The following is a 26,811-nucleotide window of genomic DNA, read 5'->3' on the forward strand; positions in this document are numbered from 1 at the left end:
GGGGTCCTTTACCGTTTACCATTGAGCTATAGTGGTTAATAGGTGTGGACAGATCTCTGTCTCCTCCATCCAATCCCCTTCTGGAGCCATCTAAGTTAGCTGTCACCACATTGTAGCAAATTTTGTAAATTAATTAAATACTGTATGCTTCTTCCTTGTAAGCTACTCCAGTCAGTTTCACTGGGTGACCCCTCATCCCAAGGTGGGGTGAGGGAGGCACCCTTCTGTATCTCCACACCATGCATAAGCTGATGAGCCTCTGTTAGCATAGAATATATTTGTAGAGTTGGAAGTGGCCTTGAGTGTCTAGTCCATCCCCCTGCATCGGTGGGCTCAAACCACCAACCTTCCCGTTAACAACCAGACACACTGACCCATTGCACTACAGACTCAGCCAGGCTCCATTCAGATTTGTGTGATTGGAGATACTGGAAGCTCCTGCATCAGATAAATTACCCCAAGGAGCATGAAAACAGCGAGCTTCCAGTGAATGGAGGGGCCAGGGGACCTCCCAGGAAGCAGCCTCAAATGGGAGTCAGACCATAGGTCCATCTAGCTCAGCACTGTCTACACTGGCTCTCCAGGGTTTCAGACAGGGAATTTACCTTTGGGATTGGATTGTAAACTTGAATGCAAGACTTGCCATTTTTCTTTTAAAAAAAACTTTGTCCAGGGGCTAGAAAACCGTAGGCCAAGCCTCCCCAGCTTTGGTTTGTTTGTTTGTGAGCACTTTTGCCAACAATTTTCCTGTGTTTTTAAAGAGTATTTTTTTCTGAATTATGGCTATATATCATGTCAGCAGTGGCCCTCCAGATGTTGCTGGACTTCAACTTCCAGCATCCCCTGACCATTGGGCCATGCTTGCTGCAGCTGGTGAGAGTCCCACAATATATGGAGTGCCACACAGTTGCTGATGGAAGAAGAGGTGCTCTCCTCTCTCGAATGAGAGACTGCTCTTCTAAAGAGAAGCATCCTTCCATGTATTACATGCAGTAGGGAATGCTGTTTCTTAAAATAGGTGTGGTGGACCCCGTGGGCTTCCAGATGTTGTTGTACTTCAACTCCCTTCATCCCTGGACCATTGGCTGTTGTGGCTACAGGGGCTGGAAGGCCAAAGGTTCCCCATTCCTGCTGTCACCTGGACACTCTTTAAAAAGGTAGGGTAGAGCTTCTTCTTTGAGCTTTTTACTGTTCTGCCCGCATTTCCAGGTACCACACACTGTACCAACCGTCAGCCTCCAAGGAAGCCAGTGACCGCCTCCTGATACATCCGAGGGACTTGGAGGAGGCTGTGAAACTCAAAGTGGACGCTTACTTGAGGATCGCCGAAGGCTTGGAGACTTGTTTCGAAGATGCCATTTTCATCAACGGCGACCAAGACCCACAGACAGTATTTGAGTACATCGAAAGCTACATTGTCAATCCCCGCCCCACCACCGTAGGCTTGCCACAAGAAATGGTGTGAAGTGTCTTCTTGAAAATGATTAGGCAAGTGCTTGGCTTGGCTTTGTTTTACTTTTTTCCCCTTTACTTTTTTAAAATAATTTTTTTAAAAAAATTCAAATTTTGCAAACAACAATTAAAAACAAAAACAAAAACCGTACACATATCGCATTGGACTCCCCCCCCTCTTTTGTGGATCCATATATATACAACTGTCATCATCCCAACCATTGCCCTGCTTGGCTGAGGCTGATAAGAGTCGGGAGTCCCACTTTGATCCAAGAAGAAGCATCGTCTCTCACATGATGGAATGCCTCTTCTAAATAGAGACATTCTTCCACTCTCTGCATGCACTAGGGAATGCCGCTCCTTAGATCAGAAATGGGGGACTTGTGACCCTCCAGATGTTGTTGAAGTTGGGCGTCTAACATCTGGAAGGCTGCAGGTTCCTCAACCCTGGCCTAAAACAAGTGGACTAGAAATCCCCACCTCCCCTGTAAATTTGATGTTTTGTTTTCCCAAGATAAATTAAAGGGGTGGTAACATTCTTGATTATCAACCAAACAGGATTTTTCTTTTCTTTTTGGATTTTTGTGTCCTGCTAATTCCCATGTGGTTCAGTGACAGAAGAAAAACCTTCCCCCCCCCAACCCCATCCTGTCCTTTCCTATATGGATGATTGTTCAAGGCAAGCTGTAAATCTGATTCCTCCCAAATTTTGCCTGGTGTGTTCTTGGGTCAGAAGATGTAGGACAGACTATTAAAAGCTTTCTGAACTGCAGACACTTATGTTCCAGCCTCCTTATTGTGTGATGTTGGCCGACCTGCACTGGAAGAAAAAAATTAAAAGGTGCCATTGAAATGTTGGGGGAAGGAGGAAAACAGAACATAAAAGCCGTTTATAAAGGAAATGATAAATAATAATGGAAACATAACAATAGGGCCATAATCCTGTCTCAGAGCCAGACATATTTGGGGGAAGGGTCTGTGCATCTCACAGCAGATGGCTGATGGACTCCAGTTGTGCCCTTTTGGTGACACCAGGCGTCTTCTTTGGTGGAGGGAGCCAGGATCCTGCTGAGTCAGCAGATGTTTGTGTGGGGCTCCAGAGAACTCATGAACTGTCTGTCTGAGCTAGAAGTCTCCTTTTCTTTCCAGCAGGTCTCCTCTCCGGTCTTTAGCCGATGACCTAAGGGATTTATCTACACACTGCCACATCGTTTCTGACCAAAGGAATGGAGAGCATGGACTGAGCCATGCAGGCCCAGGCAGCGTCTGCACTAAAAGGCCCCCAATAGGTCCATCTTTCTCTACGATATAGCCCAGGGTTGACTGTCTTTTTCAGCCCGAGGGCCACACTCCCTTCAGGGCAACTTGTTGAGGACCATGTGCTGGTCAGAGGCAAATGTGGATTTTACACTTTGTGCAGTAGTCCAATTTCTACACAGACTCACACACCCCTCTCTATGCTCCATTCATGCACAAAAGAAGCATTAGTAGAATTCAAGGATATATCCCAGCCAGGCAAAAGCACTCAGGGGGGAGAAGTAGGGCCAGTGAAGGGTGTGGCCCGGGGACAGCAGGTGTGGTCTGGAGGACCATATCTGGCCCCTGGGCCTGAGGTTCCCTACCTCCTGTTATAGCCCCCTGGCTCTTTCTTATACTGTATGTCAGGGGTGTCAAACTCAAATTCATCGAGGGCCGCATCAGCAGTTTGGTCACCCTCAAAGGGCCGGTTGTATCTGTAGGACTATGTGTCCACTCTTTATTATCATAAATTATTGTCACTGCATTCAATTATTACTGTTTTTTGTAATAATGTAAGTAATAACTAACATAGTCAGAATAATGGCAAGTAGATATTCAAATGTACAATTATTGTACAATTTATTGAAAAATGATTTTTGGTAACTGCACTGGGTGGTGGAGGCTCGCTAGGGTTTCATGCAGGAGCTTTGCAGAGCTACTGATACCTGGAGATGCTGGGGTCCTTCTGCATGCAGGACAGATGTTCTGCCAGTGAGCCACCACCCTTCACCAAAGGGACTGGCTGAGGTTGATTCACTGGAGCTGTTCTCCTGGTTCCAGGGTTTAAGGGCCAGAAGTATAAAGCAGCATCCTATGTTTCTTAGGAGAGGGAGAGGGAGGGGAGGGGAGGGAGGAAGGAAGGAAGAAAAGAGGGAGTGGGAGGAGAGAGGAAGGAAGGAAAGAGGGGAGAGAAAGAAGAGTAGGAAATAAGGAAGGGAATAAAGAAGGAAAGAAAAAGAAAGAGGGAGAGAAGACAGAGATAAAGAAGGAAGGAAGGAGAGGGAAATAAAGAATAAGAATGAGGGAGAGGAAGAAAGATGGGAAGGACGGAAGGAAGAAAGAAAGGAAGGAAGTAAGGAAGAAAGAAAGAAAGAAAGAAAAGAGGAAGCAGGAGGGAGAGAGGAAGGAAAGAGGGGAGAGAAAGAAGAGTAGGAAAGAAGGAAGGGAATAAAGAAGGAAAGAAAAAGAAAGAGGGAGAGAAGACAGAGATAAAGAAGGAAGGAAGGAGAGGGAAAGAAAGAATAAGAACAAGAGAGAGGAAGAAAGAAAGGGAAGGGGGGTCGCCGCCTTGATTCAGCGCCAGAAAAGAGCGCGAAGGGACCCAGGGGCAAAAAGCATTTCCCGTGCAGCATGAGGCAGCGGGTGTCCGTTTTAGGAGACGTGCGTAAAGCCTCCTCCTGCTCCTCCACGCGGCGCTGCTGGGTGCTTTGTTTGTGCTTCAGCAGCAGCAGCAGCAGCCGTTTCCAGGCGCTGAGCCGTGGCCGGAGGAGGAGGATTCAAAGTGCTACAGAGCACTGCTGCGTCGCAGAGGCTCGGGACTCTCCGTGCGGCGCTGCCGGGCGCTGACCCGGCAAGCTGCCTCCTCCTTCTGCTGTGGCTCGGGGTGCTCCACACAGCGCTGCTCCGGCCGCCTTTCTACCCCCCCAGGCCCCAGCTGTTTGTCGGCGCTTTGTCGGCGCCGCGCTTCAGCAGCAAGGTCCCGCTGCTGGGTCCCGCTGGCTGGGGCGCTCGGCGGGCCACATGACGAGGTCTGGCGGGCCAGATCTGGCCCACGGGCCTTGTGTTTGACACCCATGCATGTGCTTCCAGCTCAGGCCTCAATGACTCAAAGTCCTTTTCATGTTTCCTGAATATTTGCCCGCAACCTCACAGGAAGCGGATATGACAAAGCTCAATATGCTGCTTTACATTCTTACCCTTCCAGGCTGGTTATTCTGGCTTCAGCCCATTGCCGTGCCTCCGTGCATGGGCTTTCAACTGCAGCTCCAGCCACTGCCACCTGCCCCCCCCCCCTTTGCCATTTTGCTGTGGACGTGGTTGCAATCTTCGACCAGGAGGCAAGACTCCAGATCAGCAGTAAACAAGGGTTTCTTTCCTTGTCCTCTCCAGCCCAACGGGTGTGGGTGTGGGGGGTGTCACCTAGCAATCCCCATGGCCCCCTAGCCCCTGCTCACCTCTTGCTTCTGGCTGTGACATCAGGCCAAGGGCAACCTTTGGATTGCTGGAGCCCAGCAGCATGACGTCAGCAGGCACTTGTGAAAGGGCTGCAGTGGCTCAACCCTGGGGCATTTCTGAAGGGTTTCCCCTTGCCGGTGGGATGTGTCACTGCTTACCTCAGCAGCTGCCTCCTTTCCACCCCAGGCCCTGGCCCAGTGCTTGTAAAGCTATACTGCCGCTCCCGTGCATAAATTGGAATGGCGGCTATTAATAATAAATGGAGAGTACATCTTGCTAATATCACCTCCATCAGAGTGTTCCTACTAAATATTGATAGGCGAAACGGCTCGGCCGCGCATTTAAATACTGTTTGCCGTGCAAGTGAGGGTACAAAGGGGACAGTGGCTCTTTAATTAGACAGGTACATCTGCTTAATTAATTTAGCCATAAAGCTACTCCCCCCATTCTTTCATCTATATGCGTCGGCAATATTAGTTCCGCTCAGCCAGTCGCAGAGAAACCGAATGAGGCCGGCTCATTGAGATGCAGCCAGTGTGTCCGCCCAGAGAGTTCTCGGGTCAGTGGTCAACCCCCCAAGGGCTTCCGCCAGGCCTGGAGTGCAGGCCGTCTGGGTTAGCAGAACATGCTAATACTCTTGTAGGACTCTCCCTCAGAAACGACTAAAACAATTGACATTCATTTAATTACTGGGGAAACGAAAGAGGCCTTTGCATCCACTTTGCATAGTAAGAGGCCCCGTTAATGCTACAAAAGGTTCAGCGGGTGAGAGGAGGAATTACTTTTATAATTGGAAGACGATGCTTCAAAACCAATTTGGGAGCTGGGCTGGATTTGATTAGCATCTGATTCCAGCCAAATAAACATTTGGCAAGGAGAGCGCAAGCAAGCAAGCAAGCTAGGAGTGCATCAGGTGACAACAACTAGTCCTTGGATGTTTGTGTGGCACCTAAAACATGCAACTCTTGTCCCATCCACCAATTTGCTACATTCTCAAGAGAAATGTTTCCCAGATTCTGCTAGCAGGGATACATCTTCCTGTCTGATTTGGAACTGGAACCACATGCCATGCACAAAAAAAAGGGTAAGAAATAATCTGACTTCAGAAGGAGGCAACCTGTTTTTGCCCTGTGCAAAAACACATCACTGTTTGTGAGTGTGCCTCCTGACTGCATAGAGGAATGCCAAACAGAATGGCCCCAGGCAGAGGCTGAAGAGGCAGCCAATTTGCTTACATGCCTGCATTACAAGAGCTTAACTGATCTCATCATGCCCAAGGCAGAGACATAGCAGAATCCTTTATGCGGCAGGGGCAAGGCCCGAGCAAAGTCATTCAGAGATGCGGCAGGCAGACTCCTCTGTGTGGGCGAGAGTTTTGGGCTCACGGGAACCTGCAGCCGTGGAATTTATTACCCCTTGCAATCATGTCCCATAATTCTGGTGGGAATTCCTGCTGAAGAGAGTGGGGAGGAGAAAAAGGCTTTCAATAGAGGATTAGCTATGTCAAGGACTTCCCTTGAAAAGCAAGACAACAATGGTTACTCATGTCTAGTCCTGTGACAATATCCAATATGCTCACAGCACAAACCATCACGATACCAAAACTGCCTAGGCTCAGTGTGCAAAGGGCAACACCCAGTCCTGCACATACCTCCCCAGTCACGCTGTGCACGAGGTTCAGTCACCAGATTGAACCAGATTGGCTTGGCCAGTGTGTTCACACCACACCAATGTTACTTCACACCTCCTGGTGGCTTACATGCCAGGTCAGGGAAGAATCTCCGCTTGACCAAGCCATGCAATGACTCGAGCAAGTCATTTAACAGGGATGGAATAAGGCCTATACATGGATGGGGCCATCAATAGATACTGATGGGGTGAGGCTGAGTGTTCAGTCCTTAAACATTCTTCCTCTGGTTCTTAAAAGTGGCCATAAAAGTACAGTGGTACCTCTGGTTAAGAACTTAATTCATTCCAAAGGTCCGTTCTTAACCTGAAACTGTTCTTAACCTGAAGCACCACTTTAGCTAATGGGGCCTCCTGCCGCCACCGCGCCGCCGGAGCACGATTTCTGTTCTCATCCTGAAGCAACTTCTTAACCTTAGTACTTCTTAACCCGAGGTACTATTTCTGGGTTAGCAGAGTCTGTAACCTGAAGTGTTTGTAACCCGATGTACCACTGTACTGCTTTCATCTTAGTAAGACTCTTATTTGTCTGGTTTTCCTGGAGTCCTTGCTACCAGGGTTACAACTTAATTCAAAATTTGGGGCTTGATGGCATTTTTGCATGCTGAAAAGCAAGAAGGACCTCTATGTAGCAGCTGAAAGGAGAATAAAGCACAGAGAAAGGTGGCCGGAAGTGCTACTGTCCCCTCCAGCTTTCTCTGCTTTGGCTCTGGGAGCCCCTTCAGAATCCTCCGTCTCTTCAATCCCTAGCTTACTCATGGCTACTGCACATAGGATGGAAGTAACAAATAGTCATGCTTGTTGTCTCTTCTGTTGGGCTGATTGTCATAACATAAGAAAAACTGATGGGTCAGGGCAGTGTTCTATCTAATCCAGCATACTATTCTCACAGTGACCAGCTAGATGCCTGTGGGAAACCCACAAGCAGGACCTGATTGCAATAGCATTCTCCCCGCCTGAGGTTTCCAGAAACCAGTATTCAGAAGCTTTAACGCCCCCAACCATGCAGGTAGATCATAGCCATCATGGCTAGCAGACATTGATAGCCTTCTCCTCCTTGAATTTGTCCAGTTCTCTTTTAAAGCAATCCAAATTGGTCAAGAAATCAGCATAATGCTTTATCGGCCAAGAATCCAATGTCTCCTTCACTTTGCCAAGGCACCTATTTAAACACAATACACAAGTTGTGTGTTTCTTTACAGTATTTAGAAAGTGATTCGTGTTAACAGTGCTACTGTTGCAGTATACAAAACACATTCTCCAGATTCTGTTTCACATTTACAAAAGAAGTCAACCATATATACAGCATTAATATTCACAGTAATGTACCGTCCTCAAGGGAACCAGAGCATTTTCATAACATAGGCTTAATGCGGTCAGCTTGGTAACACAAGAACCAGCTAGTTGATTAACATTTCTTCTCTCCAACACATTGATTTTGTTTTTTGTTTAAAAGCCAAGATGCAAAAGCCCTAACTGGGTTAAGGAATGAACCCTTAATCAGACTCCCTTATTGCACCATAGCATTTTAAGAAATAAACAACGCACAGACATAACACATATTTTATATTTATGCTGAGCGGGTGGATAATTAATGTCTTTACAAATGACTATGATTTTTTTATGGCTTTTCTCCTCAGAATTGATGGTTTGGTTTGTCAGACCTCTGGCTGTGCTATTTAACTTTTGTAACACAGGGCCAGAAAAGGAGGTGAGCTTTTCCAACCAGAAATCTAATTAAAAAGGAAATCTCAGCCCACTTTTATTGGGGACCGATATTGCGAGGGGTGGCTAATGTTCCTCCTCACCCCATTTCCGCAGAACAGCAACACAGAAAACATTTTCTCTTCTGGCTCCATCTTGCAGTGTCATCAGACCCAGCATCCCACATACCACCAAGGAGGGGTTGAAGGGATATAGTGTTTTGGGGTGAAGGATTCCTTCAAGAGTTATTTCTGTATTGCAGAGACCCCACCACCTTCTCTGGCAAAAACTTGCATGAAGTGCCTTGAAACAGAAGGAACTGTTCCTTTGCCATATGAAACATGTTGTTAAGGGTTAACTGTATCAGTAATGGGTAGTTCCCAAGATTGCTCTGTCCCACTATAGCAGGATCTCCCAAAGTGGTCAATATTTCAATATTCACAAACATGGTAAATGGGACTGTGCAGTGGCTGAATAAGCAGTTGAAAGAGGGTCAAAAAGGACCTGGGAGTTGTAAAGAAGCCTGTGGGGTATAGTGTGAAAAATCTAATTAGGAACTGCAAGCTTCAGAAATAAAGGATGTGGGCATGTGCAGAGAGCACCCCTTCTCATCAACGAGTAACCTCTGGTAACATTATTTATGCTTGTTTTACTTCCTTATTTTTTACATGCTCTGACTCCCAGTAATGGTAATTAATTAATTAAAAAATACTGACTATATACAGTATTGATCTTTATGTTACGAATTTGGGGTGGGTTGGGCTGGACTGGGCAATGATCATAAGCTCATTGTGGCTGCATCAATAGAAGTATAGTGTCCAGATCAAGGGAAGTAATAGCCCCACTCCATTCTGCCTTGGTCAAACCACACTTGGAATACTGTGCCCAATTCTGCGCACCATAATTTAACGTGTACAGAGAAGGGCAACCAAGATGATCAAGGGTCTGGAAAGCAAGCCTTATGAAGAACGGTTGAGGAAGTTGAGTATGTTTAGCCTGGAAAGAGGAGACTGAGTGGAGATATGGTAGCTATTTTCAAATACCTATAAGGCTGTCACATGGATTGCAGAGCAAACTTGTTTTCTCCTGCTTCAGAGAGTAGGACCTGAACCAATGGATTCAAGTTACAAGAAAGGAGATTCTGACTAAACATCAGGAAGAACTTCAGCAGTGGAACAGACTGCTCGGCAGGTAGTGGACTCTCCTTCCCTGGAGATTTGTATGATCTAGTTGAGATTTCTGTATCACAGGGGGCTGGACTAGAAGACTCTCACAGTCCCTTCCAACAATTCTACAATTCTGATTCTAAATGAACTTCAGGTTGGCACTTTAATGGGACCACCAGGGGCTGGGACCAGATTAAGGCTCCCTCACAAGTCTCTGGTGCCATTCACACCCATGGAGAAAAGCAAATCTTTGCTTTGGGGAGAACCTGCAGTAAAGACAAAGTTGCACTTCACCCCAATTTTAGGTCTCACACTCCAACCTTTATTGGAGCTTTTTAAGCATAGATTGGAGAGCCATCTGTCACAAATGCTTTAGTTGAGATCCCTGCATGCAGGAGGTTGGACTAGATGAAACTTGGGGTCCCTTCCAACTCTACCTTTCCATGGTTCTATGCATAGGCAACTTGCATCCCTTACTCTAATTTCATGCACCGCCCTTGAAAAGAGTGCAGATTACTGGCAAGAGTGACCTGTGTTGTTGTTCCCCAGAAACCTTGCAGAGAGGGGAGGAAAAGCACAAGAGAAAAGAGGAGAGAGGAGTGGTTGCACCCACTGAGTGAATGTGGCCCTTGCCATCCTTGTGTGACAGCATCCTTGGCAGACAGAAGCCCTATTTCCAGACCCACGCTATCCACCAGACTGGCAGGCACTGGTTTCTACTTCATAAAAATAACAATGAAGCATTCCCCATCCCCCTGTCCTTTAATAAAGGTGATCAAATGTTAAGCTACTGTTGAGAATTTACTATTTTTTGGAGCTGAATACAACATAAGAGTCACCTCTGTGACTAAAACTCCCCACCCCAATGTGACTGGGCAGGTTTATGAACTCCATATTGCCTTTCAGAAATATCTGCCCTAATTCTTGCAAGAAACTCAGTTCTTTAAGGAAGAGCAGCCTGACTTTGTCTAGACATTCAAGCTGTGCTGGCCTTCATTAAATCTCGGGCCAACAACCAGTGTTCAGAGAAAGTACTGGCACAGCCACACTGATATTAATTCAATAGGCACAAAGTTCTGTATTCACCTGTTTCAAATGGGGTGTATGAGTCAGAAGAAATCTATTCAAGCTTTTGAATGTAGCTATAAAGAAAACAGGAAACCCATTCTAAGATTAAAGGTTAGATCAGTCAGAGATACTCCTGGAGAAGGAGTGGCAAACCACTGGCCCTCCATGTTGCTGCTGGACTCCAATTCTCATTGCCCCTGACCACTGGCCAAGCTGAGTGGGGCTGATGGGAGTTGGGAATCCAACCTCTTGAGGTCCACAAGTTAGTCACACTTGCCCTAGAGCAGTCATGTCCAAAGTGAATAAATAGAAAGAGAACCTACCCAAGTGGCACTAACACAAAACCCTGGCACATACACTAAGTAAAAGAACATAAGCTTTACCATCCCACCCTTTCCCATCTTCCTCTTTTCTTCCCAACCCTATACTGCATATAACACATTTGTCTCAAAACAAATGTAACTGATCTGTAGAAAACACAACCTGAAGAAAGAGACAATGCATGTGCTTTTGTAAATGAGGAAAATCTTTAATAAAAATTATTTATATATATATATAAAACTAAAGTGGGATGGATAAACTCCTCCTACATTCAGTGTGTGGGGTTTTTTTTAAACACACACAAACACACAGCAGAAGTGGGAGTCATTTGGTTAGGAGGGCTGCATTCAGAAATAAGTCACAAGACAGAAGACTTTGCTAAGTTGCTAAGTTAGCAGCAAACTGGTGCTCCCCCATTTTGATTCTACAATGTTCCTTCATCAGAAATTGGCCCCTTCAACTGCCATGGGCTTGAGTCAGCCCCCTTGAAAAGTTTTGTCACAGTTAAGACAGTTGAAAAACGGAACTGAGTCTGAACTCAGTTCTCATGTGCTTCTGAGGGTTCAGTGGGTTCCTCCCATTGTTAAATCTCTCTGCAACGAAAGATACTGGGCATTTACCTTTGGAAGGAAGTAGAAAGTCGATAAAGGAAAGAATTGAAGTCCATCTAGTAGAAGTACAGGTGCTGTATTTTGCCCGCATATAACCCCACACACAACACCAAATCTATTACAGCAGTTTGTGGAGTTATTCAGTAGTGCTGATTGATGAGAATTCAGCTCCATACACTCCACTCTCTTGTTCAGCTTACCATAGCAAGAATACATTGTTCAATATTTAATTAGCCTTTTCCACTGTTTTAATCCAATTAACCCAGCATACTGCCTAATGTGTACTATTTAGGTCCTCTCAATAGGCTGAGAATGGGCTCCAACAGGCAGAGCTGGGTGTGGGTGTGGGTGTGGGTGTGGAGTAATCGTTGGGAAATAGCACTGCCTCCTCCAGCAGGTCTACTCATCTCCAGAATGAAAAAACAAAAAGTAGATCACTTCGCCATCAACCTATTGAGCCTAGTGTTGTCTACACTGATTTGTAGTGACTCTCTAGACTGAAATCACTGTTCTATTCAATATCCTTTTAATCTAGAGGAGACCTTCATGGGGTTGTGGAGTGAGGACAATCATCTTGACCCACTTACATGGATCTTTCATACCCACAGAGTGAAATACCTTCTTGGAAAGTATAAGGAGAGCAGTAGATAGCTTCAGGAGAAAGCATTAGAACAAAGTCATCAGAGGCACTAAAAACATCAGCCCCAAAGCACAAAATTATTAACATAACCAACATCATTTTATGATCCCTTTTGGCTCACCCTGCCAATAAATTCCTATTTCCATGAACTGGTTGATCAATCCAAATTGACCTCCACCTTTTAAAGTGCAGTATTTTGGCCAAGGACAGCAAACAACTAAAAAATGTACCTACAGCCTATGAACGGAGTCCTAGAGAACTCCTGCTCACTCCTATGAAGGGCATGTCCTCAGAGGGCTTAGCCTACATATGCAGCAGAATACAAAAAAATTCAATGCATTCCTATGGGATTCGCTAGACAAATTTTTCGTTATAAGAATAGACCCGTGGAATGAATTAAATTCGTCTAGCGAGGCACCACTGTACTTGATTTTAACCTGCAGGAACTTTTTACTGGTGACTTGATTATTTACAGAAAGAAGTGCTACAAATGTGCTCCCTACTCCACAGTCTGAAGTAGTTCTGAGGACCTCTGATTTATTCTGCTGCATCTTGTAAGAACATAATAAGAGCCCTGCTGGATGAGGCCAATGACCCATCTAGTCCAGCATCCTGTTCTCACAGTGGCAACCAGATGCCCCTTCTGGGATGCCCATAAACAGGACCTGAGTACAAGAATACTCTCCCCTCAAGGGTACCATCTCCTAGGAGCCGAGCAGCAGAGGCGGCCGAGTGTGGCGTGGCTTCAGTAGCTGGCTTCTCCTCCTTCTCCTCCAGTCATGGAGTGGAAGGAGCAGGGAAACAGACTCTGGCGGTGGCAGCAGCAGTAGCAGTAGCAGTACCAGCAGCAGCAGCAGCAGCAGCAGCAGCAGCAGGAGATACAGCCATTGAAGCTGGGCTGCCACTCCACTGCTGCCACGTTCGGCTCTGCCCCCAGCTCCTCCGACATTGTGACGTCATGTACCACGACACACGCCTTCAGAAGCTGGCACCTCTGTCTCCCCTTCCCTGCGGTTTCCAACCACTGGTATTCAGAGGCACACTGCCTTCAACAGAGGGAGAACACAGCCTTATCCATTTGTCTAATCCTCTTTTAAAGCTCTGCAAGTTGGTTGCCATCACCACCTCCTGTGGGAGGGATCCAGCTGTAGATTCTGCCACAGCAAGCTGCAAATGTTTTTATAGCTGGATAGCTTCATTTCATAAGACAAGAGTGAATGACCGCAGAACTCTGGTGGGATAGTTAGACATTTGCCTGGTTGCAATTTCTAACATATTGACTGCTGAAGCCAACATCTACAAATAATGTATCCATCTATAATGGGAGGAAGAAGAAGATTTCCTGGCAAGCAAAACTGTTGCTTTTAAAAAAAAAGGCACTGGCAAAAATTTGGGAGGGGATTATGCGATTAGAAGGGGGAACTGAGCAAGGGGGAACAAATTCACTGGCAAGAAGAGTTTGATCAAAAATGCTGATGCTTTTAGTATGACATGCTCCATTGGTGAAATAACTTGATTAGCCTTTTAAAACTTACCATTCCACATTTGGCACAGGCGGATTAATGTTTCCTATAAGAAGCCACTGACTTGATTGCCAACTTCTGTAGGTGTGAAATGGTCAGGATTTTCACCCTCATGTAATGGGCATGCAGGACATTTAAAAAAATATTCTTAAACCTGCATGTTATTTCTAAAAATTTAATTGTCTCTGGCACAGTTTTAAACATTTGTTTGAAAATGAATGAAAGAGTAAAAGTAGGCTCAAATCCTGCTGACCTATGAAGTAGTAGTAGTAGAAGTAGCAGCAGCAGCAGTGGTATCCCCCACTGCTGGGATTCCACCTTTGCAAGAAAAGCATCCTATGGCCAAATGAAGTGGGCTGGAGGGTGGTGTGGAGTCAGCACCGGTGTATTTCTCCAATTCCAGACCCTACTTGCCAAGAAAAGAAAGGAGTCAAGTACCAATGCTTAACTGGGATGAGTCAGAGCTGTTTCCAAAGTGTCTGTGCTGAAGCTTTCCCAACAGAAGGCTTTTCTGCTTCCTCTCAGGTTTGAAATGGGATGCTGGACCACTAAGCATGTCCAGCTCACTGTCTTCTACTAAAAAGTTCCTTTCTGGGTAATTTACATGTTTGCACCTTCAGGCAGTTTCCAGGGTTAGAGTGGTGCTTTGTGCGCTGGAAAAAAATACATCAGGCTCTCAATCTTGTTCTTTAGAAAACGGGAGAGTCACAAAAACTGCAAGACCCCTGCAGCAACCTCTTGATCCAATCAGGATCTGAAAATAAGAAAACAGGTTGTTGGAGAACTAATGAGGAAAGGCGATAACGAAAGAGAAGGCTAGTCATGAGACAATAGGGGAAAATGCCTCACAGTACAGTAAACAGGATACTACCGTACTTTTCCGTACATAACTCAAGGTTTCTAAACTAAAAAATAATGTTAAAAAGGGGGGTAGTCTTATACACGGGGGCAATCCCATTTTCTTAATTTTGAGTCCCCTAAAATAGGGGGCATGTTATACACAGAAAAATACGGTAATTATTTTGTCTAAAGTGTTTTGAAGAAAATCATCTGGGGGTTAGGGTAGGGGGAGGCTCCACAAAGCAGAGTGTTCTGTGGTCGCAAATATTCTTCACACATGTAAACTGTTATTGGGGAGCAAAGATTTGCTTCAAAACATACTGGACCAAATAAACAGCATTGTATGCAACTTGGGATCTTCTTGCCCTTTCTTTCATGGATGACTTCAGTCTCATTATGACACACAAAAAGATGACTCCCCATTCCAAGAAATGCAGCTTCTGGAATGAAATCTCACGTGGATTTTGAAATGGAGAAATGAGAATCTATGACCTAACAAAAAGGTCAAGGTAAATCAATATCTGGGGTGTTTAGCCCTCGCCCAGCTGATAGGAATGCTTGATAGGTGCCCAGGGTGGATCAATGCAGAGCCTGCATCTTTGCCCAGATCAGAAACTCATCCAGACTCTGCCGCATCATCCACTCCTAGGTCTAAAGGAAAGAGCTCACCTTCTGGGGTTGGATTCCGTGCGATGCTGTCACGAAGCAAGCATCTTCTGTACACCAGGCTTTGGCAGGCTTGATAGGTAAGGAAGCACCTGTAGAAGTGGCAGAAGTGGGAAAATAATTATGGAAAGGCCTTTGTGGTTAAAAGGATCAGATGCTTCTCAGAATGCCATCTGTGCCACCCTTCAGATCATAGCTGGAGGACATGCAGCCCTCCAGATGCTGTTGGACTCCAACTCCCATCAGTCACAGCCTGTAGAGCCAACTGTCAGGGTTGTTGGGAGCTCCACAGGTCCCCTAGCCCTGTTTCAAGAAAGGATACCAAGAAAGGAAATACTGCTCCCATGGGAATAAACAGGACAAGTAATGAGTAACTTGCCCAATAATTTCAGTGGGGCCTAAGATGAACTAACTTAGTCTAAATCCAAACTCTTCTAAACAGAAATCACCAGTTGGATGTAAATGTAGAATACAACTAATGAAAGCAAATCAGATTATCCAAGACTAGTACAGGAAAAATAGGAATTCCATGACTGGGCAGGAAAGCAGGCAAGACACATAATTCAGCTCTCCTATAAAGTGGGAAAAGAACACATTTAACCACTGTAGCTACAATGATATGCTCTCAAATCTCAAAAATCTGTAGCTACAATGATATGCTCTCAAATATCAAAATTCAAAATTTTGTCAAGCAAAATTTCCACTACTTCTGCCCTGAGGCTTCAAGATCAGTTTTGATGGCCTGGGCACAGAATGTTAGCATCTTTTAGCAAATACACACCAAATAATGAATCAGATGACATTACTGTATTTTTCAAACACTGTTGGCATGGTAGAACTATCCTGCATAATCTGAGGTAGTGATGCCAGTTACCCACCTTACTGAAACTAACTGGCCACGTTGCCCACCCACCAGTATTTGAGACTACCACATTGTTGGTTTATACATACATTTTTAGGGGTATACAAAAGTTTTTAAAATGAGTACATATGAAAATACTGGGAAACTGTATCAAAAAATACTACATCACTGTCAGGGAGGCAATCGGGAAACACTAGTTTCAAATCAGAACAGCCAAGATTCAACAGCACATCCAAAGGCTTACAAGTCTATAATGGCAGAAACTTTGGTGGAAAAGAATCCATTTGGTCAGATCTACCACAGGTTTCAAATCAATCTGGCAGCTACAAACAATTCTCCAATGAAGTTTTACTTGAGCACAGGCAGATGAAATACTCCAAATAGGCTCAATATTCAGCTTCAGCACTTGTAGTTTCATGGTCAGATTCTGATTCCTATCCCTTTGGCTAATTTCTTTCAATTTAATGAATCTATACCCTTCATTTCAGCCCATCTTAGGCTGCCAAGGTAGCTTCTTGAGATAAAACACATTTCACACACACCAAGAAGCAAGCAGAAAGTTAAAACCATTTTAAGTTCTGACACAATTTTAAAGACAGTTCAGGGGTGTGTGGGTGTGTAGATTTACAGGTCTGTCCAAAATAGCACAGGCTGGGAAACACCTCTGGGTGCTGAATGCCCACTTGCCTCCCAGGAACCTCAAAAGTGATACACCACATTCTGGTGTCTGTTGTGAACAAGATGGCAATGAAGGAAGTGGCAAAAGTTAGGCACTCAGGCACACAACTGCCAACAGGCAGAAATAGCATTGTAAAGGAATTTCAAACTGTCTGCCTAAGAGCCATACTGTACTTCTCCAGCCCTTGCAAGCAAGCACCCTGCCTGTTTGCAGACTTTCTCAGGCAAGCAGAGATCAACATGATTCCAACTCTCTGCTCCCCCGGCATGCAGAAAGGCATTTCACAGCCACTGATAAACACCTGCCCCCTCCCTCCACTTGGCTAAATCAGAAAGAAGGGAACTTGACAGCGCTTGCTTGAAGTTGGGCTTACCTGAGCCAAATGTGTCCGTTGGAGCAAACTGCCTGCTTGCGATCTGTGAACGGCAGGATCTCTTTGCACAAGCTGCAGTGCTCTGGGAAAGTCTGTTTGTTCATTTTCTTTAAGATATGCCCAATCAGCACCTGGGAACACACAGCAGCAGCAGTCAGTAGCAGCACTTATAGGAAGAGACAGCTGCCTGCTGAAAGGTGGGGAAATCTCACAGGAGTTGTGAGGCGGGCTTTCTGAAGAACACAAGATGCAAAAGCCCAAGCCCTGCTTAAAACGGAATACAACAGAATGAAAAAGCAACAAAGGCGTCTCAGGCATGCAAAACGCAGAGTGAATGACTTCTCCGCATGCCGCTCAGGTAGTCTGAGGAACTTAATTGCCCTAACCCCCCATGCATTTCGGAAGAAAACTGATGGTTGAAGGTAAATCGAAAAGAGAGGAGCTTTAGCTCAAAGCGCATGTTACCACTCAAGAGAACATGATAAAATATTTTTGAACACTCTTTCTTATGTCAGCAGAGTTTCAAGTCTTAGCTACTTAGGAAGCTGCAGAAAAATACAGGATTGTGGCAACCACGGAACGGCACAATTGTTATTTATGTAGAACCATCAATGGAGGCAGGGCTCTATGGACCACCTGCTCCCACATCAACCAAACAGAAAGATCTTTTGCTGTGGCTCTTAAGAGTTTTGCAACCATCACAGATTAAAAAGGAAACAAAAGAGAAGGCTTCTTCATCTAGGGTACCCCAAGCTGGGGAACTCTCCTGAAGTCAGGAGTGGTCAGTAGGGCAGGGTGGTAGTGCTTACCTGGCTTCCCAATTCCAAGGTTGCTGCTAGTTAACAAGAGGAAGAAGGGAGGTTGGCATGGTGCAGGCACCAGACTCGTTGCATCCACACCATGCCAACCTCCTGGCCACCTGCACCCTTCCCCTGGTACCTGGCAGCAATCTCAGTGTTGGGAATCCAAGTAAGCCTTGCTGCCTGCTTCAGCCTCAAGGAAGCTTACCTGGCCCCCACTTTATTATCTAGAAGGCATCAGCTTCATACATTTGTATTCTCCCAGACACTGTAATGGTTTGTACCTTAAGATCATAATTGAAGGAATATACATTTTAAAACCACTGGAATTGAAGTCTTTTTTTACTTTCCAGTTTGCCATTTTGTATACAGGCAGCCCTGTTTATGCACATTTAGTATGTCTGCTCATGTTCTGTATACAGGAATCGCACCGAACCTGGAAGTAACTTGGAAAGGTCATAAAAACATCACTAAAAGGGTGGGATGAGGGGAGAGCAGGGGTGGAACATGGCGTTTGCAGGCTTTTCCGATGGGTTTCAATTACACCCGATTTCACCAACATGTGCAGTGCCTCAGAACATAACCCTGCGTAAATGGGGGGCTGCCAGTATTCTGCTAATTATGTTATTTGTTACCTTCATTTGGTTTTATTGCATATTTTATTACTATTATGTTTTAAACTATACTGTAAGCACCCAAAGCTGAATATTGTGAAGGACTGTATATAAATACATTAATGAAAGTAAATAAATAAATAATACATAAGCAAAAGGTCAGGTCCCCTGCCCCAAGGATTTTACAATTCATATGTCAACTGGAGAGGCAGCAGGGGAAGGCCCCAGCATTCCCTCCTGAAAAGTGTGATGTTTTGACTTCTACAAATATTTACTGATTTTATTTAGGATATTAATATACCACTGGGTAACTCACAAGTTTTGAAAGCAGTTTATTTGTGAAAAAGTGGCTTACAAGTTGGTTTCAAGAAAAGTTGCTCACAGTCCAGTTTAGCATAAGTAAGCAGTCTCCTCTGCCTTACAGACTGTCTACACAGGTGCCACCTGTCTTGGGGGGACCAGCAACCCTTTCCCACCCCAACCCCACGAGACCAAATTTAGGATCAGATAATGCCCAGGCCAGCAGGACAAGGCCGCTCCTGCCACACAGTTCTTTCCTCAGGCAGGTGAGTTGATGGTAGTTTGAATCGTCACGGAAGGGGAGTGACGCAGAGTTGTTTGTGGTAGTTCTGGCCTTAGCAAAGAGCACCTCCCCCTTGCTCCCTGATGAATCTGGCATTAGATCTAATCAACAAGTCCACAATATTTACAGAAGCCAGTAACAGCAGTTGTGATCCTCTGGCAGACCCTCATGAACTATTAGGAATCCAAACTATAACTTGCTAATATGGGCAGGTGGGACCTGCTTTCTTTGACAAGACCACAGTCAGTGCTACCAGATCTGCCTAGTGAGTAAGGACAGATAAACACTGAAGGGCATCAGAAGGCCTGCACCAATGATCTAGACACAGTAGCATTTGACTTTTCCAGATCAGAGACCATCTTTTTAAATTTTTAATATGCACCAAGGTTTACAGTTGGCTTTTGAATTGTGGTTTGTTTGTCAACACATAACAAGAAACTATGGTTGTTTTGCTGATGGCACAAAGATAGAAGAGAAGTGAGAGAAATGGGGCTGTATGTGCATACATGAAGCTGGTGCATATCCTGGTTTCTTAAACCAGGATTTGATAGGGCAAACTAAACCATGCTATCCTACTGCAACCCAACAGCTTTTATGCTGGGATGCACTTACCCGTGCTGTCCTGTCATCATAACTTTCATCAGACATTAAGAAGTCGCAGACTCCCCTCGTGGGAATGCTGGTGTTCTCCGTAATCCATGTGTGCAGGTAGACTTCCCCCAACACTTGCTTCATATGTTCCCGTGTCAAATGCATTTCCACTGCTTCAATCTGAGCTTGGATTTCAAGAAGCTTATCTTCCATTGGCTCCCGTCCTCCTATGTCACTGGAGTAGACAAGAGAGTCATCTGCTTGATCATCCACATCTGCTCCTCGGATTATGTCGCTTGGATTCTGCTTGCTGCCCTGTTTTGAAGTGCCTTTGTCTTGTTGCTGCTCTTCGCTGCTGCCCATCCCAGGGGAATGTGCTATTAAGACTTTTGTGTCCTCATGGGTTGGCTTCCACAGGGCCTCAGAGGGAGCCTTCTGCAGTGACTGGTACAAAATCCTCAAGAGAAACAGTTTAAAGCGCCAAAAATATGTGGACCCAAAGCTCTCAATCTTTTTCTCCAAGGCTTCCTGTAGGAATCGTGGAATGTGCTTATCTTTCAAGATCTTCCAGCGGACAAGATCTGTGAGGTCAACCTGCCTGAAAAGGTTTTGGACAGATGATTCTAGCAGCTGAGCTGCTGCCTCCTCAAATGTTTTAAGGGTCACAAACTGGACCTGGTAGTTCTTGGTGATAGGGTGGAGGCCACTGGTCATGCCTTCTGTGGTCACTACCGCCAGGTACACTCCACACGGGCTCACTGCAATCCCATGAGTCCGCACAGAGCCAAACACTTCAGACAACTTTATCAGCTGGTGCTCAAATTTCAATGCAACATCCGTGAAGATGGGAATCAGCTGCCTGACCTTCCCGTCAATAGAGCATGTGTAGACAGTCCCATTCTGTTTGTCTGCTGTCATGGAAATGATTGGGAGAGAGTGGAGCCCTGTAACATGTGAATTATGGACATTTAAACCTGCTTTGGAGATCAAAAGAAGACACCAGAACACATAGCATCCTCTTGCGGCCACCACTAAGCTACAGCTGCATTTCTGATATGGGTGGTAGAGAGGAATGCTCTTGATGCTGTGTACAGGCAACTGGTCCATCTCTTGCCACAAAATCACTGGTTGCCTGAGGGTGAAATAGCCCTTGACTGCTTTAAGGTTGACGGGGAGGATTTTAACGGGTCCAAAAGCACTCCCAACAATGAGACCACTCATCTTCCTATTATTGTGCTCATATTCCCACCATGACAATACGCTGGGGGAAGTGATTCCTGACTCAATAGTATTGCAAGATGTGATTGATTCCTTGCCCACAAATGGGAGCTGGAACTGCCAGATGGCGATATTGCCATTGTCAAAGATTCCGGCTAGCAGCACGCTGCCCACATCCCGACACTCATTATTATGCTTCACCTGTTGGGTGGTGCAGATTCCAGACCATTCCATGCGCACCAGGGTCTGCATGCTGTGCCTTCTCTGGAATTCGGAGAAGTCCCCTAAATCCACCCTGGGACCCTCACCCTTACAAAGCCGGTAGCCATTCTCAAACAGGCGCTCTCCATAGAGCTCAGTCAAGTCAACCAACTGCACCCATTGAAGTCTGTCAAGGTTAGCGTGGATGGTCAACCTGTTGTCCATGGTTAATGCTGCCAGGAGGCACCTGCTGTTTGCATCACAGCCCAGTGGAGACCAACTGGAGTATCTGAAGCCTCGCATGGACGGCAGCGACTTCCCTTCGGGGTTGAACACCCTGTCCAACATTAATGTCTGGCTCATGGTTGGATCCTTAGAACTGGCAAACTTTTCCTTACATTCAGCAACTTCATTTTTGGAACCAACCTGAAAAAGAATCAGTGTGTTAAAAAAAATAACAATTAAACATTTTACTAGCTTGTTCAAAATTAAGGCTTGTGTAGCAGCTTAAAGGTATATAAATGAGCTACTATTAGCAAAAGCCTATTTTATCAAATACTGGTGCAAACATCTGATCAAGCAAGCTCTTGCCACAGCTTTGAACACTCTAGCATTAAATACAGTAAGAGCAGCCCAGTAAAATCAGACTGAAGGCCTATCTTAGAGAGGTCCAAATTTTTATACCAAGTTGGCTGCAGTAGTACTTTGACACAGAGACTGTGAGCAGCGCACTCCTTGTCATGTGGGGATGAGTGGAACAAGGCCAAAATTTGATGCACCCCACCAGCCCCCTACACTGACTTCTATAAGCCAGCTAAGTGAAGTGCCAGGCTTTGGAAGGAGGTGCGAGGCTCTGGCAGGGTTCTAGAGGCTCTGACAGGGCTCTAGAGCTCTCCCACCTCCTTCCTAAATCCCTAACTAGGCTTGGGTTGGAGGAAGGAGGACTCTAGGACCCTGTCAAAGACCTCAAGCTTCCTTTCCAAAGCCCAGCTCCTCACTTACCTGGCTGGGGGAGGGCGTCAAATATAGCTGAAGGTCACCAAAAAAGGCCTTGAAGCCTGCATGTGGCCCTTGGGCTGCATGTTGGACCACCCTGGCCTATCTAGTCCAACATCCTCTTTCCCTCAGGAGTCAACCAAAAGCCTACAAGAAGCCCACAATTAAGGCATGAGCACAATAGCTACCTCCTGTCATTGTTCCCCTGCAGCTGGTGCAGTATTCAGAAGCCTCTGAGCCTGGAGGTAATATAACCATCATGACAAGTAGTCACTGATAGCCTTATTCTCCATGAAGTTGACTAATCTCCTTTTAAAGCAGTCCAAGTAAGTGGCCATCACTACACCATGTGACAGCAGATTCCATGGTTTTAAGTAGTCCCTCTTTTTGTCTGTCCTGAATCTCTCACCATTCTGTTTTATTGCATGACCCCATTGGGTTCTATTGTTATGAGAAAAGGAGAATATTATTATTACTTATTCTTATTGCCCACTTTTGCTCCATAAAGAGGCAAACAATGATCAAAGTAATATAAAATGATAGAAATACAAACTGTTATTTTTAGCACATTTCCTTCTGGCTTTGTAAAAACATAGCCATTGCCCTCCTGGATCAGACCCAATGCCATGCAATTCAGCATTCTGGATTTTATTACAACTTAGTTCTACTCAGAATACTCACTGACACTGATAAATTTATTTCATATTTTATTTATCTCATAAAATTAATGTACTGCTTGATTTTTTTTAAAAAAACAAAACCTTAAAAGCAGATAGGACTAAAATACATTCATTTTAGGGGACCTAAATTTAAGTAGAACTAAGTTGGATACTTTTATATGCCTGTTGTCTTTGTCCATGGAGTTTTCTTGGCAGGGATACTGGAGTGGCTTGCCAGTTCCTTCTCCAGGTGGATCACGTTTAGTCAAAACTCTCCACTATGACCTGTCCATCTTGGGTGGCCCTGCATGGCATAGCTCATAGCTTCTCTGAGTTATTCAAGCCCCTTCGCCACGACAAGGCATTGATCCATGAAGGGGACGAGATGGTTGGACAGTGTTCTTGAAGCTACGAACATGAGTTTGACCAAACTGCGGGAGGCAGTGCAAGAAAGGAGTGCCTGGTGTGCTATGGTCCATGGGGTCACGAAGAGTCGGACACGACTAAACGACTAAACAACAACAAGTTGGATACATTCCTCTGTTTCTTGCTGCAAGCAAGCCAAGGACACTCAGAAGTAGGATATGAAGACAATCACCTCGTTTGTCCTTAACACCTGAAGTTCAGAGGCAATTAACATGACCCCATAGCCCTATCCTCCATGAATCTGTCCAGTCCTTGTCAGAAAGTAAGAAAGTGTCAGTGGGATTGAACTAAAAATCTATGGAGTTAAGCTTCCTGTCAACAGTGGCCACCCAAATTTATTTTATTTTACTTATCTTTTTTCATAAATAAATTTTTTATGTCACCTTTTAGGACAAAGCAGTTTGTGACACACTGAAAATCAGTACAACAACGAAAACACTGTTAACAGAATCATTCAGAGACTAAAAAGGCAAGGAGAATGGAATGAGAATATCAACCGCCCAATCAGCCACTGCTGAACATCAGATGAAATAAAAACATTTCTAGCTGCCTGCCCATAGCTGCCAAGTTTTCCCTTTTCTCGCGAGGAAGCCTATTCAGCATAATGGAATTTCCCTTAAAAAAAGGGATAACTTGGCAGCTATGTGCCTGCCTAAAAGTCAACTGGGATTGGTCCAATCTAATCCTATTTGGGGAGCAAATTTTACAGCCGTGAGCTGCTGAAGAAAAGGCCCTGCCAGGTATTCCCAGCCAGCCAAACCTGTTCAGGTGGTGATTGTAACCTATGAGCCATTTCATATGAGAGGATTAAAACTTTCTGATATCCTGGGGCCCTTGAAGAGGGCCCAGAAACAGAAGCCATTGCATTCCTATCACCATCAGTCCCAGCCACATTGGAAAATGGTCAGGGATGATGGGAGCTGTAGACCAGCAAAATCTGGAGAGCAGTAAGTTTCCCATTCCTGATTTGACTAAGTCATTTGACATGAGCAGGAGGGAGGGACTTTCATTTAAGAGCCTTCTTACCATCTCTCCCCACGCCCAGTCATTCAAGAATGAGACTAGCAGTCATGCCCACATCTTGCAGCAGTGAGTTCCACATGCTGGCCATGCCTTGTTCTAGATATGTGAAGCAAAGAGGTGCACAGACTTCAGGTTTGTGGGATCTACTTTGTTTTAGTTATTTTTAAAAAATAGAACTCTGAGTTAATCAACCAAACCAACTATGTTGTGGAAGGCAAGCACAATAAAATCTGAGTCAGGAAATGAAAAGAATTCCTAACTTTTTACCCCAAAATCCACTTCTGATTACCCAAAGTTTCTTCGTTTCATTAGTAGCAAAGGGTGGGACTCCTTTCACTGCTTCTGTTAAAACACCTAAAATCCTTCCAGCATTACTGCAAACCACCCAGAGATCTACCAGGAGATCTACCATGTGGTGAAGTGGATGGTGTTGGACTATGGAAGAGGTGCAGGAAACCTTTCTCATCCTTTCATAGGGAGGATATGGCAGTGGTAGATGGGGCCAGAGGACAAGTGGGCAGAGCAGCAACAACAAAACTTTTGCATGTTCTAGTCATTCAAATATCAAAGGTTTCAACTATCTGACTTTTCTACCCAGACAAGAGGCAGTTTGAAGGCACATTTCAGTGAGGCAAAAAAAAAAAGGGTGTGGAGTAGGATATCTGAGGGTGTGTGGCCTGAATAGGGGGTGTAGTCTAGTGAGAGTTCCAAGGGCCAGATTGAGTGGGGCCTGAGGCCACATTCATGCTCCTGAGCCTGAGGTTCCCTAACCCTGGACTAGGATCTGGAAGACTCAAATCACCACTCAGCCACATAAAGCTCATTTGTGGGCTTTATGCGGCTTGGGCCAGCCTCTGTCTCTTTGCCTAACCTAACATGCTGGATTACTGTGAGAATAAGGATCGCTTATTTAACTTTTTTCATTAAGCAGAGAGTGGAAGAACCATGTTAAGCTACCTTGATCCCCTTGCAGAAAAAGCAAGGTCTGCATGCAGAAAAAGCAAGGTCTGCAGGGGGTTGGGCTACATCAGGGGCCAGCAAACTTTTCAGCAGGGGGGCCAGTCCACTGTCCCTCAGACCTTGTGGGGGGCCAGACTATTTTTGGGGGGGGGGGAGAATGAATTCCTATGCCTCACAAATAACCCAGAGATGCATTTTAAATAAAAGCACACATTCTACTCATGTAAAAACTCGTTGATTCCCGGACCGTCTGCGGGCCGGATTTAGAAGGCTATTGGGGCGGATCCGGCCCCCGGGCCTTAGTTTGCCTACCCATGGACTACATGATCACGGGGGTCCCTTCCAACTCTATGTCATTTGAGAGCACAGGCTGCGCTTAACTGAGAGCCTACTGAGAGCGAACTCCTTTAAAACAGACACACCCCCGCATCCTGTGGCGGTGGGTTCCGTTGGTTGATCATGCACACGCCGTGCATGCCTAGGCGCGGCTGCCCATCCCACCCTGCAGCGGTCGCCATCCATTCCCCACCTTGAGGTGACAGGCGGCGGAGGGGGCCGGCACGGCCGTGCGGTGGATGACGAGGTCAGCGCCGCTGCTTCCACCTCCTCCGCCGCCGCCTTGGACGTCGCTGAGCAGCTCCAGGACGGCGATGCTGCGGGCTGTGCAGACCGACACGCGGTGGTCCTCGGACCAAGCCAGCGGCTCCACACCGCTCACGCTGTGCTGCAGCCGCACTGCCGGCTCACGGCGCACCGCCGTCAAGCGGAACCCCGCGCTGCCGCTGCTCGGTCCCGCCGCCGACTCGTCGTCTTCCTCCTCCTCCTCCTCTTCTTGAGGCGGACCGGCCTCCTCGTCGTCGTTCCCCTCCGTCAGCGGCGACTCTGCCGGCTCCACCGCTGAGTTTCCCTCAGCCGCCGCAGCCGCAGCCATCTTGTCGCCGCCTTAGAGGCCGCGCGACCCTCTCCCCCGCCCCCCCGCGACGCTCCACCGCGGCCAACCGTCACTGCCCACCATCCGAGCACAGAGCGCCCATGCGCCGCCGCGCGTAGTGTGGCCTGCGAGGAAGGACCTTAGTTTATCTCTCGCGCGTATGGTGGGGAGGGATAACCCGTTCGAGGGGTGTCTAATTTGGTGCCTGAGAAAACGAATTTGGATTTTTGAGAGTGCGGGTGTTTTTTGGTCTTAGCAGAGGAAGGCAATTACGGTATTATTTTGTTTAGTATCCCTGGGGAGCTTTAACCAAGTATTAGTTTTAATTTTTGTTATTGTTACTCGCTTTTGTTTTTAACCAGGGCAACTCAAAGCGATGTACATACATTAAAACCAGCGTAAAAAATATAGAACAAAAGGAGTGGCTATCCAGGCGTTGCTAGGTTACGCTATTATTTTATGTTGCTTTTATTTATACCTCACCTACTTTTCCTTTTCCCCATTTTGCCCTCACAACAACCCTCCGAGGTAGGTTAGTTAGACTGAGAGAGTGAGTGGCTGGCTCAAAGTCACCCAGTGACCTCCATGGCCGAGTAGAGAGATTTGAACCCTGGTCTCCCAGGTCCTAGTCCGACACTGGAACCACTACAGCACACCGACTCTATTATTAACATCATTTATGAGACAACCAGCCTCAGGTTATAGGACAGGTTATAACAGGCATCCCCAAACTTCGGCGCTCCA

The 26,811-nt window shown here is 45.9% G+C and overlaps 2 protein-coding genes across 3 annotated transcripts in view; one reads left to right on the forward strand and one right to left on the reverse strand.

The window, feature by feature from the left end:
• AK8 (adenylate kinase 8) overlaps positions 1-2,216 on the forward strand; it is a 108,470-nt gene extending 106,254 nt beyond the window's left edge. Inside the window, exon 13 of one of the 2 annotated variants that reach the window (XM_035102200.2) lies at positions 1,210-2,216. In XM_035102200.2, coding sequence (XP_034958091.1) covers positions 1,210-1,465 — 256 coding nt within the window. In that variant the 3' untranslated portion in view covers positions 1,466-2,216. The remainder of the gene's footprint in view (positions 1-1,209) is intronic. The other variant, XM_035102197.2, reaches the window with a different exon arrangement.
• Positions 2,217-4,755: 2,539 nt separating this feature from the next.
• GTF3C4 (general transcription factor IIIC subunit 4) lies at positions 4,756-26,099 on the reverse strand. The gene is made up of 5 exons (XM_035102194.2): positions 25,666-26,099; positions 19,675-21,498; positions 17,066-17,196; positions 15,155-15,243; positions 4,756-14,399 (listed from the first exon to the last, which is right to left on the reverse strand). Exons 1-5 carry the CDS (start codon positions 26,065-26,067, stop codon positions 14,335-14,337), a joined length of 2,511 nt encoding a protein of 836 aa, XP_034958085.1. The 5' UTR covers positions 26,068-26,099; the 3' UTR covers positions 4,756-14,334.
• Positions 26,100-26,811: the final 712 nt, after the last annotated feature.

This window comes from Zootoca vivipara, chromosome Z (assembly GCF_963506605.1).
Source record: "Zootoca vivipara chromosome Z, rZooViv1.1, whole genome shotgun sequence".
NCBI lineage: Eukaryota > Metazoa > Chordata > Lepidosauria > Squamata > Lacertidae > Zootoca > Zootoca vivipara.